General features: G+C 35.2%; 1 protein-coding gene across 1 annotated transcript; it reads right to left on the minus strand.

Annotated features, from left to right (window-relative positions):
• Positions 1-3,804: 3,804 nt before the first annotated feature.
• Positions 3,805-4,275, minus strand: LOC110114515 (EG45-like domain containing protein). The gene is made up of 2 exons (XM_020847431.2): positions 4,158-4,275; positions 3,805-4,073 (listed from the first exon to the last, which is right to left on the minus strand). The coding sequence occupies exons 1-2, from the start codon at positions 4,273-4,275 to the stop codon at positions 3,805-3,807; spliced, it is 387 nt and encodes a 128-aa protein (XP_020703090.2).
• Between the last annotated feature and the right edge of the window lie 10,928 nt (positions 4,276-15,203).

A 15,203-nucleotide genomic window follows, 5' to 3' on the forward strand; every position in this document is an offset into this window, starting at 1 on the left:
CCAATTCAATCTCAAATCTTAATATGTAATTTCATAAAAAAAATTTAGATTAAACGTGCAGGTTATGATTGGTTTAAAAGGGATATAACCCATGCAAGTTTAAAGACCATGAGTTCCATAATGGCCATAATATCTCCCTCACAGGTACGGTTCCTTATGCAAGATAATGCTAGATTCTGACACAACCAAATGATTTAAAAGCTAATATTACAACTCACATCTAGTCCTTTACATCATGATATTTTTTTACTCATGCAAGACTACACAGAATGAATGTGAAGAAATATTGAGCGCATTTTTTTTATGTGGTGATGAATCCGATACATAATGAATATCAATATCACTTCAGCCAACGGAAATTTCGGGCAAGAGAATCAATTCATGGTTACGTTAAAATGCCATTAAAACAATTAGCTCTAGTTTTAGTTTTATATCTGTAATCGCGTAGTGGAAAAGGAGAGATCTAAGTCTTTCGGACTTGCAATCAGGAGCAACGTCCTGAGGCGGAACGAACAGGAAATGGGAGATAGAAGCTTTAGCTAGGGCAAGTCAGTGAGCTTCAGCTCATACAAGCGAGGTAAAGATGGAAGAGCCTCGGCCTTCAGGATCAGTCCAAGCGGAGGAGAGGTGAAGACTCCGGTCTTCTTCTAGGCTTCGCCGACGAGAAACTAAGAGAGAGGGAGGAAGAAAGGGGCTTCGGCTCTCTGGTTTGTGCGGACATGCAGTGAGAACCGGAGAGAGGGACAGAGGGAGGTCGCCGGCTAAGGGCGACGGTAGCAGATCTGCCGAGGAGAGTCGGCCTAGCTGGGGTCGCGCGAACAGAGAAGAGCGAGAGCAAGAGAAAGGAAGTGAGTCGTGTGAGAGAGAGAAGGCCAGAGCGCCGAATGCCCTGTCTAGGGCAAGCCGAACCAAGAAAAGGGCAGGGGAAATTTGCTTCTGCCGCTTGAGGACGTTCCTCTGGTTCCCTTAAGCGTAGAAATGAGGCCTGCTCACTCTGCTTGCTCCGACTTTTTTCCTGAACGCTTTTCTAAAGTGAGGCTTAATCTACGATCGAGGTGTCCAGCGACGGCAGGATCAAGACGAAAGAATTGCGGCCGTCGGATCGTTTCCTGATCTTGCTATTGCATTCAAATTAATTTAAAAGTGTCGATATAGCCTTAGTTAAGATTAGATTGAACCTATAAGCTAAAATTTGGTCCAAATCAAACCTAAGCTAACCTAATTTGGGCTTGAGCGGGTTCAAATCGAGAACAACTCGACTCGACTCGACCAAAATAATTCAATAAAAATCAAACTCAAATTAACGTCGATTTGAATTGAATCGAGCTCGACGAGGCTCGATCAACTCAATCGAAATGTGCTCGAGGGCTAATCAAGACAAAAACGAGGTCAACACCCATAAGCCATTTTGAAAAAACTGAGAAACTTTAATATTACTAATAGAATGCGTATTCAGCATAGTGTCAATAGAAGAAGACCCAAGCCAATTGTCTTGCCAGAATTAAATATCACCTTTTCCAAGACCCCATTGTATGAACTGTTCGGCCTCCCACTTAATATTGCAAAGCCTCTTCCAAATAAAAGAGTCAGTATTTCTATGAAAGCATAAAGAGGGATGATTATTAGGGCAGTACGTACTTAATATTCATGAAACGAGCCCAAAGACTGACGTTAGATCTAAAATTAAACCATAATTTAAAAGAAAAAGCTTTAGCCGAATCATTTAAAGATTTCCAACAAAGGCCACCTTCAGAAAGCACACCACAATTTTTATCCCAAGAGGACCAATGAATGCCTTTATTGTTAAAAGAGGAGCCCCAAAAAAACTTGTTTAAAATTCTCTCTAGTTTGGTACAGATGGAAGTAGAGGGCAATAAGGTATGAAAAAGATAAATAGGAATCGAATTTAAAACAGACTTTATCAGAGTGAGCCTACCACCATAGGATAAAAAATTAGAGGACCAATTGTTAATTAAAGCTTCTTCTCAATCTTAGTAAAAATATTATCAAAAAGAAAATTCCTTTTTTACCTTTATAGATGGGGGTGCCAAGATACGTAATGGGTAAAGCTTTAGGCATAAAACCACATAATCTTTGAATGCTTTGAATTCTGTTCTGATTGACAGAACTGCTAACAATAAAAGTGCTTAACAATTGTTAAGCTACACTATGAATGTATGTTTATATAGTATCGATATCTATATGTAGAGATTATAGATTCATAAAATACTAAAACTGTGTTAAAGTTTTTATGTTGGAATAATCTAGTGATCTGTATATCATTGTATCCCACATTTTATAGTCTTCTATACATGATTTTTTGTTAAATTTGATCATTTTTTGAAATCCAATTTACCTAGAATATCAATATCATATACCCAGCGATTCTCCAAAGTTGAGCACAAACAAAGCTGGTTAATTGAGAGTTTTATGGAATTTATTCACATGATGTAAATAATCATACAGGGGTATCAAAATCGGGTTGCGGGTTGGGTTTGGGTCAAACATGATGTTGACCTTCTACTGTTTGACATGACATGTTTTTGCAATGGGTCAGAAATTTTAACCTGGACCTGACCCACGTAGGTTACCAAGTTGACTTGACCCAATCAGCGAACCCATAACACAGCAGCTGCTAGCAAGTTCGGCTGACGTGGGAGCGGGAGCGAGCTTGTAGGGGGTACAGGCGAGTTCAGCTTGCGCGCGCGCAGTGCGGGCTGGTGCAGGTCTGGATGCTAAGTTTGGTGGTGAGCGCGATAGGTTCAGTGTAGTCTGGGGATGACGACTGTAGAGCGAGTGCAGATTACACTGTGGGCCGCCGATGGATGCGAGCAAGGGATCGCACTGCAATGTGGACGCAGATTGCGGGCAGATGCAAGCTAGCGAGGGATCATGATGAAGTGCGGCGGTGTCAGTGCTACCGTGTGGGGTTGCGAAGCAAGGGAACGTGCTGTGGTGCAGGTGGTTTCTTGGTCAACCCATGTTGATTTCGGGTCAACCTGAACACGATCTGGATTTTATAAAACTGGTCCGAAAAGGAAACTTGAAAATTGAACCTGTTTGGCTAACGATTGGCCTAAACTTGGAATTTTGGGGTCAGGTTCGAGATCTAGTTTTAGGTTAGGTTAATATAGACACCCATATATTATTTTCATATGCGATTTACTCCTATAGAGAAAATGTTGACTTTCATGATTAAAACTAAATCTTAATTGAAGTCATGTTTTCATATATATATATATATATATAATATATATATATATTATATATATATTATATATATTAATATATATATATTCAATATATATCATCTTTCTAAAAAATTCATCATAAAAAGAGGGTTCATATTTTTTTCATAAGATTGGTAAATAATATGATTATGATTTTGTTAATCCTTTAATACTTTTCTGGTACTTTATTTATAATTCTTCCAATCCCTTTTTTCTATATATATGCTCTTGGCTCAACGTTGAATTTCATTTTTTATTTTTCTTATCTAAACATTCCCCACAAACAAAACAAAAATTACAAATAAAAAACCAACACTCAAGCGAAATGAAAATATATTTATTGGCGTACAAGGTATAATTAATTATAAGATAGTGATATCGTTGCCAAGGGAAACGTTCATTCCTTCTTCATTGTTCCTCCTCTGCGCTTCAGAAAATTAATCAACCATACACTCTGCAAACCATAGATAGAGAAATTAAACCCTAAACAATTATACAGTACCAAAATATGGACAATAACAACTAACTTTAATGAAATTTTGTCAGAAAGAGAACAAGCAAAAGAGCCAAAATCTTACAGCTCATATTCCACTTTAACGCGACCAACATCTATGCTCGCTATGATATCAAAAGCTTCTTCCGAGAGAACAATGGAGTCATCGCAGCCCTTGCAAAGGTCCACAACTTCGACTGTTACTGAGGAGCTCTTACAGCTTTGACTATCACCACCATTAATACATCTTACTTTCAGCTTATGTCCACAAATCGCCTTATTATTCCAAATTGAATGTCCTACTGCAGCAATCAGTGTACCTTTGTCTTTGCTACCAAAGCATTCCGATTCTGCATGCAAATACATTCAAATAATATTTATATGTTTCAGATTTCATGAACAAAAAAAAAATAATAATAATAATAAGAACTCACGAGTATGAGAAAGATATCCGTAGGTAGCCTCCGTTTCAACTGCAAAGACCAGAGATAAAGAGCAAAGCATGGCCAGCACCGCCACAACTACAATGACATTATTGCGCTTCTGATCCATTAATCTCAGCTGCTGCTGAATCTCTTAGTGATCGATGCGAGGTGCTCACTGCTCAGAAGACTCGTCATGCTTATATAGCAGAAGGCCATATAAGTTCCAATTGTAATATTTGTTAAAATAATATATCTTCAAGAGGAAAAAAACATTAAGGTGACTGAGAAAAAGCGTACCCAGGCCTTTTCAAATTGGAAAGAGGTACGTAAGAAGGAACTATTGGTATGACATTTTCTTATGTAGCTCCAAAGAATGAACAATGAAAAAGATATCTTTTAGGTTTTAATCTGAAGATTTATTCAAAATTAGAGTCTATCATCGTAAAATTAGAATTTAAGTGGACTTTAGTGATGGAAAAAAGTTGTGTAATGATATCTTGATGTGTTTTATGATGAAGATTAATGTAAAAAAAAAAAATTAACGTGTCTCCATAATTTTGGAACTAAAAAAAAAAAAAAAAGAAGCCTCTTTGATGTATAAAATTGTTAATCATGCAAGAGGGTTAGTAGCAAAACTAAGTAGACACCATAGGAAAATGTTCGATTTACGACGGAAAAATACATTTTCGGAGGAAAATTTTTGGCTTTCTCCGCCAAAAAAATAAAGAAAAAAGCACAAAAAAAAAATCACTACCCGCCGCTCGACTCTGCCTGCTAAGCGCCTACTCGCAGATGCCCACTATGCTCCCGCCAGCCTGTGCCCACACCCGCCCACCCTGCCCACAGTGGCCCGCTACACGCCCGCCCATAGTGGCCCGAGTTGCCTTGCCCGCCAACCGTGCCCACACCCCGACGCTGCCTGCCCACATGACGCACATGTGATTTGAACTTTGCTCATCGGGAAGATCATTGCAAAGAAAAAATTGTTTTGTACTGCTTTCCTCGTTTGATTTCATTGAATAGATAGTATTGATTAGACCGCGTTGATTTGATTTGATAGCGATTGATTTGATGGATTGATTGAGTTCCTATTGTGAACGGATTTCTTCGAGATTGACATGGATTTATTGAGTTGATTTATCGATTCGCTTGCTGCTGCATTGACTGGTTTTATTGACTATGGATTTCTGTATTGCATAGACTCATTGACCATTGATTGATATGGATTTGATTGACTGGCATGCATATTGATAGCATAGTCGTGCTTTGATCTCAGTTATAGGAATTAGGTGATCTGCTGAGCTTTATAAAGCTCATTATATGTGGTTGATATTTTCAGGTCAGGGCAAGGGAGCAGAAGATAGGAATTGATCCAGATCTTCAGGTTTTTGTCTTTTGATGATTTTGATTCTTTTGCACTCAGGATAGATTTCAGTACTGGTGATTGTAATGTAGTTCCTGAGTATTGTACATGACTTTTGAGATATGAATCGACTTGTATATTGATGTCTTAAATTTTATAGATGTTTGATAGATTGTGAATTGAAAGTTTTAGATAACTCTGGTAAATTATTTGGTAAATTGTTTGGTAAATTGTTTGGGAAATTGATTGACATTCTTTCCAAGTTAAATCTTGGGGCGTGGCATTGACAAAAGCTCATCTTTTACTTCAAGCACAAATAATCGTTTCACTTTAATTTTGATGCTTGAGAGGTTTTTTTGGGCCAAAGTAATATGTGGTAGAGGTAACTGAAGATGATAATGGGAATGCAGGGTTGTTCATGGCATTGCAACCAAGGATTACAACATGTGGGAATAGAGTGACAACTTTCACTATGGGAGTGATATTACTTGTCGAGGCAAATTATTGCGTCCGGTCACCTGACATGTGGACATCCAATCCGGACACGCCACCTCATTTTTATTGGTGTCCGGACGAATCCGGCACCGGACACAATAATTTGCCCCTTCTCGGACCCACTATTATGTTAGCAACCTTCATAGTCGATGATCTTTGTGGGGTTCAACTTCTATATATAGAAGTTATAGCTGATTATTTTGTAATTATTAACATTTTAGGATTGAGATTTCAGAGATCATATTTTATGTTTTTTATTGATAAAATGTATTTTTAAAAGTATATGAATGAATATAATTTTCAATTTTTTCTAGTTGATCCTTATTTACTATATTGATGAATGAATATTTTTTTATTCAGTACTTGTTATTTTTGTTACCTTAATGTAATAAAATTAGTGTTTTTTTTATTTATTATGTATTTTATTTGTCTAATTAATGATAAGTAATTAGAAGTGATGATATCAAGGAGTGATTGATTGATATTAAATATTTTTGCTAAGGTATAATAATTGAATAAGTACTAAGTTTTACTAAATATGACTACAATTGATATCCATTAGTAATCACATTTCATGAATTAAAGGGGCACCTGATTTACCTGGTTGATCTTTTTGGCGGCAAACTTTTATTTCGGTCACTATTAAAAAATGTGATTAATAAAATTAATTATTAAAATAAATAAATATCATCCAAATAATTAATCATTAGTGTAAAAAAATGATCGCTAAACTAATTAATAGTAACTAATTTAGCAATCAAAAAAAGTTTTGGCCACTAAAAACCTCAGCGACGAGGCTACTGTGACAAACTAACGACCCAAAATTTTTTGGTTGTTCAGTTTAGCGATTAAATTATCTTTATTAGCGATCAATTTTGATGGTCGCTAATAGCCTTTTTTTTTCTTGTAGTGCCCTAGCTTTTTTTTTGGTTAAAACCCACAGAGGAGCCTACGCATTAATATCAAAAATACGGTTACAAAGTCCTTAGAAGGAACCTCCAGCTCTCTAATGCTTGACTGAGCTACACGCAAAAAAGAAAGAAAACCTACGAGCCGGTGGTTCCTTTTCCTAAAATTACAGGAATAACATAAAAACACGCTCGATCTGTGATCATAGAGCACCCAAAAAAGGAAGATCTTAAAGTTAACGTTCAGCACTATCTTCCTGCAAAAAATAAGAGGCACATATAATAGAAAATAAAAACAGCTAAAAAGAATTACCTTACACTCATTGAAGCACCCAAAATCTAAATATTTCCTGTAAGGGAATCTCCAAAAAACAATATTAGTCATAAAGCAAGTAAAAATGGAAATATTAAACTTGAACTTAAAGACCTTCTTGTAATATAATTGACTAAACAAACCCAGATTCCGACAGTGAACAAAACAGGAAGACTGAGAAATATCCAGCCTCACATCAACTAAAATATACCAATTGATACACCAGGAATTACTAAAAAAACTATACCACATCCAACGGTCATAGGTAACCCAAAAGATGCTCTTAACCAAGCCCCTAAGATGAAAACGAACAACATTGTAGAAACAGACCTGTAGGATAAGCAGAAATTTAAACCTCCAGCTCCCACAAAACTTCACCTGATAGGCCCAAGACATCAAATACTCTACAAAAGAAGCCTTAGCAACCAACATCACAAAAAAGCTAAAATTTCTGTACCTAAAAAACAAATTCCAGCCGGAGGCCAAAAAAGAGAACCAAATAGACCAGCACCCAGTAAAGGCAGAACAAAAAAAAATAATGAAAAAAATACGATCAAACAACACTAGAAACAGGGCAAGGCAGACAACAAAACCCAACAGCAAAAACATAAAATCAGTTCAATCTAATATAAGGAAGGCCCATTTTATCCAGATTCACCAAACCTTTAACAGAATGAGGCAAATTAATCAAATCAAACTCCCTTTCCTCCTCCATTCTGCTCCCCAGCTTAGCTAAACAGTCAGCACACGCATTCCCCTCTCTCAGCAAATGCTTAATCGTATAATTAATAGTAAATAGGGTCAAACGAATTTTTTTGATGATGTAAAAAAACTGAGGGTAATAAACATTAACATTGTTAATAATTTGAATAACATTTAAAGCATCCACCTCAATCTCAATATTAAAATAGCCTCTATTCTAACAAATGACAAGCCCTTTCAGTAAACCCATCAGCTCGGCAAATATGACCATACACAGAGATAAAGGGCCCGCATAAGCCATAATTACTTTACCAACAGAGTCACGGATGATACCCCCAAAACCAGCGAAAATTCTATCAACAGAACCATCCGTATTGAGCTTCATGGAGGGAGATTTCGGCTTTAACCATCTCACAACTCTCTCATTACTAAAAAAATCCTCACAATGAATAGGGATACCCAGCTTAACACACAAAGCCTTACAATGGGAAAATTTTTTTCTCGATATAAGCTTGACAGCAAAGAAATGGAGCAAATTATGATTGATATTGGAAATAATAACTTTATCTTCCATCTTAATTCCATCATGCTTAGCTTCATTATGAGCTTTCCAGAGAAACCACAAAATAAAGATAGGTAATAAATTAATAACATTACCTTCAACAGTGGACATCCAATCGGTTAAGTAAGACTGAACAATAATATCAGCACTAGAAGAGAAATATGGAACAGGCTAGGTTTATTCACCAGCCTAGCATAATACCTCCACACTTTTTGAGCAAAATCACCAAAGAGAAAGACATGATTGATACTTTCAATATCAGAACAACAATGACATCTAGAAGGCAAGAAAAAACCTTTATTCCAAAGCCTAACATCCACCGGTAAAAAACCTTTTATACACCTCCAAGCAAGAATGGAATAAGATAGAGGAATGTTATTGTGCCAAATATTAGCATAAATACTAGTAGAATCCTTTTTAATTCTAAACCATATCCCAAACCTTTTTAATGTTAAAAAGACCATTAGTAGAACAGTTAAATAAAATCCGGTCATCATCTAAAATATTTAAAGGAATGCTCAAAACTTGATTTAAAATAACATCAGGTAACAGATGTCTAAGCTTAATAACATTCCAATTACCATTGTCGATATAATAACTAACCTTGGTAGAAATGAGAGTATGAGAGGAAAGCATGCTGTCAATAGACCCAATACCTAACCGATTATCTTGCCAAAAATAAATATCCCCTTTACCCAAACCCCATTGGATAAAAGGCTCCGCAAAACAGCTAATTCTACTTAAACGTTTCCACACGGAAGAGTCAGAATTCTTAAACGTGTAAACAGTAGGATGCAAATCTTTACGTACAGTACTTGGCATGCATGCATGAAATTAGCCCATAAACTCAATTTAGAACGAAAGGAAAACCAAAGTTTATAAGAAAAAGCGGTAGCCATGTCAGAAATACTCTTACACCCGAGGCCACCTTCATCAAAAGGGCCACAAATATTAAGCCAAGAAGACCACAAAATGCAAGACCTACTATTCTTAGCTCCCCAAAAAAAATTGTTGATGAGTCTTTCCAATCTAAGGCAAATAGAAGGAGCAGGGTTGAGAGTATGAAAAGTAAAGATAGGAATCGAATTTAAGACACTTTTAGTAAGAACAAGTCTACCACCAAAAGATAGAAAATTAGTAGACCAATTTGTAATTTTATTTTGAAATACCGTAACCATATCCTCGACAAGAATGCTTTTCTTTCTCCCCTTAAAAATAGGAGAGCCCAAGTTTTTAATAGGCAAAGAGGAACAAGTAAATTCACAAATCCTTTTAATATCATTAATTTTCCCTTGACTAGCAGATTTGGACACAATAAAGGTGCTTTTGTTCTTATTGATAGATAGCTCACTCATATTCTGAAAATCCTTTAAATGCTTGATTAGAATTTTAATGTTAGTCAAAGAACTATTAGTAAAAATAATAAAATCATCAGCAAAACTCAGATGAGTAATAGGGATACCACCCCCAGTACGATAAAGCAAATTAGGATGTCTTCTATAAAGAAACTTCAAACCCTTAGATAAATAGTCAGCCGCAATAATGAATGAAGCCGGGGAGAGAGGATCACCTTGATGCAAACCTTGATTGGATTTGAAAAAGCCATTTCTTTTGCCATTGATGATGACCGAGAAATAATAATGCTAAATACTATTTTTAATCAGAGAGATAAAACCATGACTAAAACCAAAAAGAGCAAGCACTTTATAAAGAAAATCTCAACACAAGTTATCATAAGCCTTAGTAATATCCAATTTGAATATAATGTTCCCACCTTTAACTTTAGCATTGATATCATGTGTAATTTCTTGAGCAAGTAAAATATTGTCAAAGATACTCATAACTTTAACAAAACCAGTTTGATTTTGAGATATAATTCTGGGTAAAATATTAACAAGTCTAGAAGCAAGGATCTTAGAAATAAGCTTGTTAAAAAAATAACATAAACTTATCGGTCTAAAGTCTTTCTAGTTATTGGTAGCCTCATTCTTAGGAATCAAAATAATATTAGTAGAAGAAAAAAACTTGATATAAGGATTAACCGAAAAGAAATCAGAGACAGCATCCAAAATATCCCCCTTAGTAATATGCCAAGTTTTAATAAAGAACTTAGTAGTAAAGCCATCAGGCCCGGCAACGAAGTCACCATTCATAGCCTGTATAAACTTCCAAACCTCATCCTCAGAAGGTGCCATAGTAAGATGCAAGTTTCCAGTATCCGAAATACAACAAGGCACAATATAAGGATTCATAGTAGAGGATGGCACAAAGCCTTTATTAAAAATATTGCAAAAGTGATCCACTCAAGAATTTAAAATAGCCTCTTCCTCCTCCAAGATCCTCCCATCAGCAATAGAAATTTTAAAAATATGATTTCTATTTTTTTTTCTTGTTAGTCAAAGCATGGAAAAACTTGGTGTTTCTATCACCCTCAACGATGAATTTAGTAGTAGATTTTTGTTTCCAATAGGTTTCTTCTTGATCATGTAACTCAAACAATCTAATCTTACCATTATTGATCGAGCTCAGAGAGATTAGAACTATCAGGATTCAACATATAAACATTTTCAAGTTCCATCACCTCATTTTCAGCATTCTTAATATTAGAGAATAAATTTTTAAAAACATGTTTGTTCCACCATCTCAAGACTTGCTTCAGCCTACTAAGCTTATTCCACAACTTAGTCATACCCGAAATATTGCTATCGGGGTAAACCGGGGCATGCCAATTTTTTGCAACAACATTAAAGAAGTCATGATGCACTAACCACATATTCTGAAATTTAAAAGCAGTAGGAATCTAACTGTTATTGGCATTAATAGTAAGCAATAACAGAGCATGACCAGAAGCAGTTATACTAAGGTGCTCCACATGAGTCATGCATATGGAATTTAGCAATCCAATCATTATTAAAAAGCAATATATCAAGTCTTTGCCACAAGTTACCTCTACTCCAAGTATGCGCATTAACAAAAAAGCCTATATCATGTAAATCAAAAGTAGAAATCATAGAATTAAAATCCTCCATAGCAGTAATATTAGGATTATTACCTCCCAATCTTTCACTAGCATTAGAAATAACATTGAAATCACCTCCAACACACCAAGGACCTGAAGTGTTAGAAGCAAAAATTTTAAGTTGATCCCACAGGGTCAGACGACCCACTCTAGTACAAGCAGCATAGATAAAAGAAGCCTTACACTCAAAATTAAACATAGTAATAGAGACATTAATAACTTGAAAAAATTCATTCAAAATAATAACATTAATAGCATTATTCCAAAAAATCCAAATCTTATTAGAGCAATTAGCAAATTTATTAGTAAAACCTAATTTAGAAGCAGTAATATCCAATTTACTAATATTAATCAAAGGTTCAATTAAAACCAAATGATGAATATTGTGAATCCTACAAATATTTTTCACTCTAGTGATAGAATCCTTCCCGCTGATGCCTCTTATATTCCAAATAAGGGACTTAACCATTAGAACCTTTAGTACTAGTTTGTGCTTTGTTAGAAACCGGCATAAAGGAAGCAGATTCCTTAGATTTCTTACCTTTTTTCTTAGAAACTTTAGTAAAGTTTTCTTCCACCAGGTTTTTAATATAGGAATCATCCGCAGAAGTTTTATTACCTTTAGGACCTTCTAACTCCAGCGGCAAAGATATACCCTGTTCCAAATTTTGCACAGCTTTTCCTTTCTTTATATTAGAAGGAATAATTTCCCCTTCTTCGCAATTTTCAATAATATTTGATTCTAAATTAAGAGGTAGGTTAGAAATCAGGGCAACTAAAGGGACATCATTAGCAGTTTGTAACATAGAATCAATAGAAATAAAAATATCAAGGGATTTCTCATTATCATTACCCGAATTTTTACCTGCCAAAGCAACATCTAAATCATCTATGTTTTCCGGATTAACCGAAGTATTAACAGCCTCCACCAGATTTTCAATCCTCATTTGACACCTCTTTATCCAAAACATTATCAAAAGAAGAAATAGCCAGGGAAACAACTTTCTCAATCAAAGGATTAGAATTTTTTTTAAGCTTAGGATGCAATAAAAAACAGTTCAAATTTGCATGACCATGGATCTTGCAATGGGAACAAAAATCAGAAACCTTTTCAAACTCGACTTTTTGCATATACCCAAAAGCCTTTGATCCAACCCAAATCTCTTTAGGATGTTTCTTAGATATGTCCACTTCCACCAGAACCCGAGCCACAGAAGGCCGGGTCCTGGAGGCCGTAGCTTGATCGGTTTGCAAATGCCTCCCAAAAATAGAACCGAGCGCATGCAAGACTTGAGGATTAAAAAAATGTAAATGCAAATTAGGAAAAGATATCCAGATCAAAACAATTGGAGATTCTTCATGCACATCAAAAAGCGGTGTCCATTTTAAAACACGCATTTGACAGTTGCTTATAAAATAAGATCTCCTAGCAAAAACTCTGCTGTAATCCAGATCGTTAGACAATTGAATTGCTACATGTCTAGAGTCCAACAATCCCACCGAATAAAAACCAGAGAGTTTAAGATTCATAAAAAAACTGCGAATAGAATCGAGATTTGGTCTACGCAAAGCAAATTTCCCAACAAGGGTAAACTAAAAAGGTGAAGCCAACTTAAGAACATCTTCATCAGAAATAAGAACAGCCAGGACACCATTCACAATAGATTGAGTAAATTTAGGAGCATTTTCACCTTGTATCGTATGACCAGCAAGCACATCTTTGAAGGAACGTGTAGGGGATTTGGATGGAACATCACCTTCCAGATCGAAAAAGCCTCTTCTTTTTCCATTAGACGGGCTGGACGTCTTCCCCAAAGTATTGGACGAAGCCATCCCCGCCAAAACACACAGCCCCAACCAGGGCAGAACCCGGAGAAGACACCATCGACCGAAAAAAAAGATGGAAATCGAAGCCGAAAAGAAAGGAAGAGATTGCACGAAGAAGCGCCGAGAGAAACCCTAGAATCGCCAAACGGGAGGCGGCTATAAAAGATCAATATACATAAACTAGAGGAACTAAAAGAAAACTAAACTAGTAGGGTTGAAAGAAAAATATGTATGTTGTTCAGTGCCTCATGCTACAGGGTCCTTACCTTTTATTATAAATATGTAAAAATTCCATAATGAGCAAGTAATCTAATAAGTAACTAAAAATCTTATAACTAAAATCAATACAAAAAAAAGAAACAATATGTTATAAATTGTGTAAAAATACTAAATCAATAATCGTTATCTTATTTAATAAATTAGCCAGACTATCCTTATAATTCAGTCAGTTTCATTCAAAATTATTATCCATTTGTTTAGGCTAGTCTATCAGTTATACATATTAGTATGTTTGTTATAACGATAGTATCAGTACTCATATTCAGTGATGTTAAGCAATAACAAAAATTAGTATCTGTAATATCAGTATCCATATCGTATTAGTAATAGTGATTAGTATCAGTATAAGTACAATATCCAAAATTAATAACAATAATCAATATCTATAGTCAGTATCAGTAATTCATATTCAGTATCATATATCACATATTTAGATGAGGTTATCTTATATGCTCCTGCCCTTATAACTCTTGGTCAATCGTACCTTAAGACTCACAATTAATATACTCCTTATAACTTTCCTTGAACCACAAGAATCAATCATTGGTTGGCCTAGAATTTGTAACAATAAATGGCTTGGTGCACATATTATTCAATGTGTTATTGGGAATGATTCCTCTCACTTTTGGCAAGATAATTGGATTGGGATTTGTTCTCTTGATTATGTCTTTAAAACTCACTCTTAATATAATTTGAAAGTTTTTTTATTTTATTTTGAATGGCACTTGGAACCTCCATCTTCTATTAGAATATCTTCCCAAGCCTCTGGTTGATACTATTTATGAAATTCCCATCAATACTTTTATTAGCAACAAACCTATTTTCAAGAACTCTATAAATGGTGAATTTTGCACTAAAGCTATTTGAAGTTTTTTCAGATAAAAAACTACATGTAATCCTTTGTTTCAAAAAAAAAAAAAAAAAAAAAAAAAAAAAAAATTAAAAAACAAAAAAAAAAAAAAAAAAAAAAAACTAAAACTGAAAAACTAAAAAAATTAAAGGAATTCTATTATTCATACTTCCATCTCCATTTTCTCTCGGAGAATTATTCACTATAGATAAATTATCAATTATCAGCAATAATTTTTGGTGATTGGTGAAGATTTTTTGGAGGTTTTAAAAACTTATGGTGGTTGATAAACTGCTAGATGTTGTCCCCTACACATAAAACCATGCGAAAAGAAGTGAAAATGATGATTTAGACAATGCGTGCATTGACAAAATGCATCACTTAAGGGGTCAAATGACCTCCAAATGCCAAATAGATGGTATCGTTGCGATCAGGACACTGAATTCTATTAGGTTGAGGCCCTTCACAATTTAATCAGACTAGATGGATCAAAAGGAATGACTTGTGATGCCCCAGAATCAAATAGTGAAAGGATTCGTCTGACATTCTGATCGAACTCCATTCCAGTTGCCTTGCTCGGACCTGAAAATTTTAAACCATATATAATGAGCTTACAAAGCCCAGCAGGTCACCAAAGCCTACAACTGAAATCAAAGCACGACGATGCTATCAATATGCAGGTCAATAAAATCAAGTCAATCAATGGTCAATGAGTCTATGCAAGGCAGAAATCCATC

This window comes from Dendrobium catenatum, unplaced genomic scaffold (genome assembly GCF_001605985.2).
Source record: "Dendrobium catenatum unplaced genomic scaffold, ASM160598v2 fragScaff_scaffold_802, whole genome shotgun sequence".
In the NCBI taxonomy this organism is placed as follows: domain Eukaryota; kingdom Viridiplantae; phylum Streptophyta; class Magnoliopsida; order Asparagales; family Orchidaceae; genus Dendrobium; species Dendrobium catenatum.

Coding starts and splice junctions, on each gene's coding strand:
- LOC110114515 (XM_020847431.2), bottom strand. CDS start 4,275: ATGGATCAGAAGCGCAATAATGTCATTGTAGTTGTGGCGGTGCTGGCC. Junction 4,074..4,157: donor CGGATATCTTTCTCATACTC/GTGAGTTCTTAT, acceptor ATTTGCATGCAG/AATCGGAATGCTTTGGTAGC.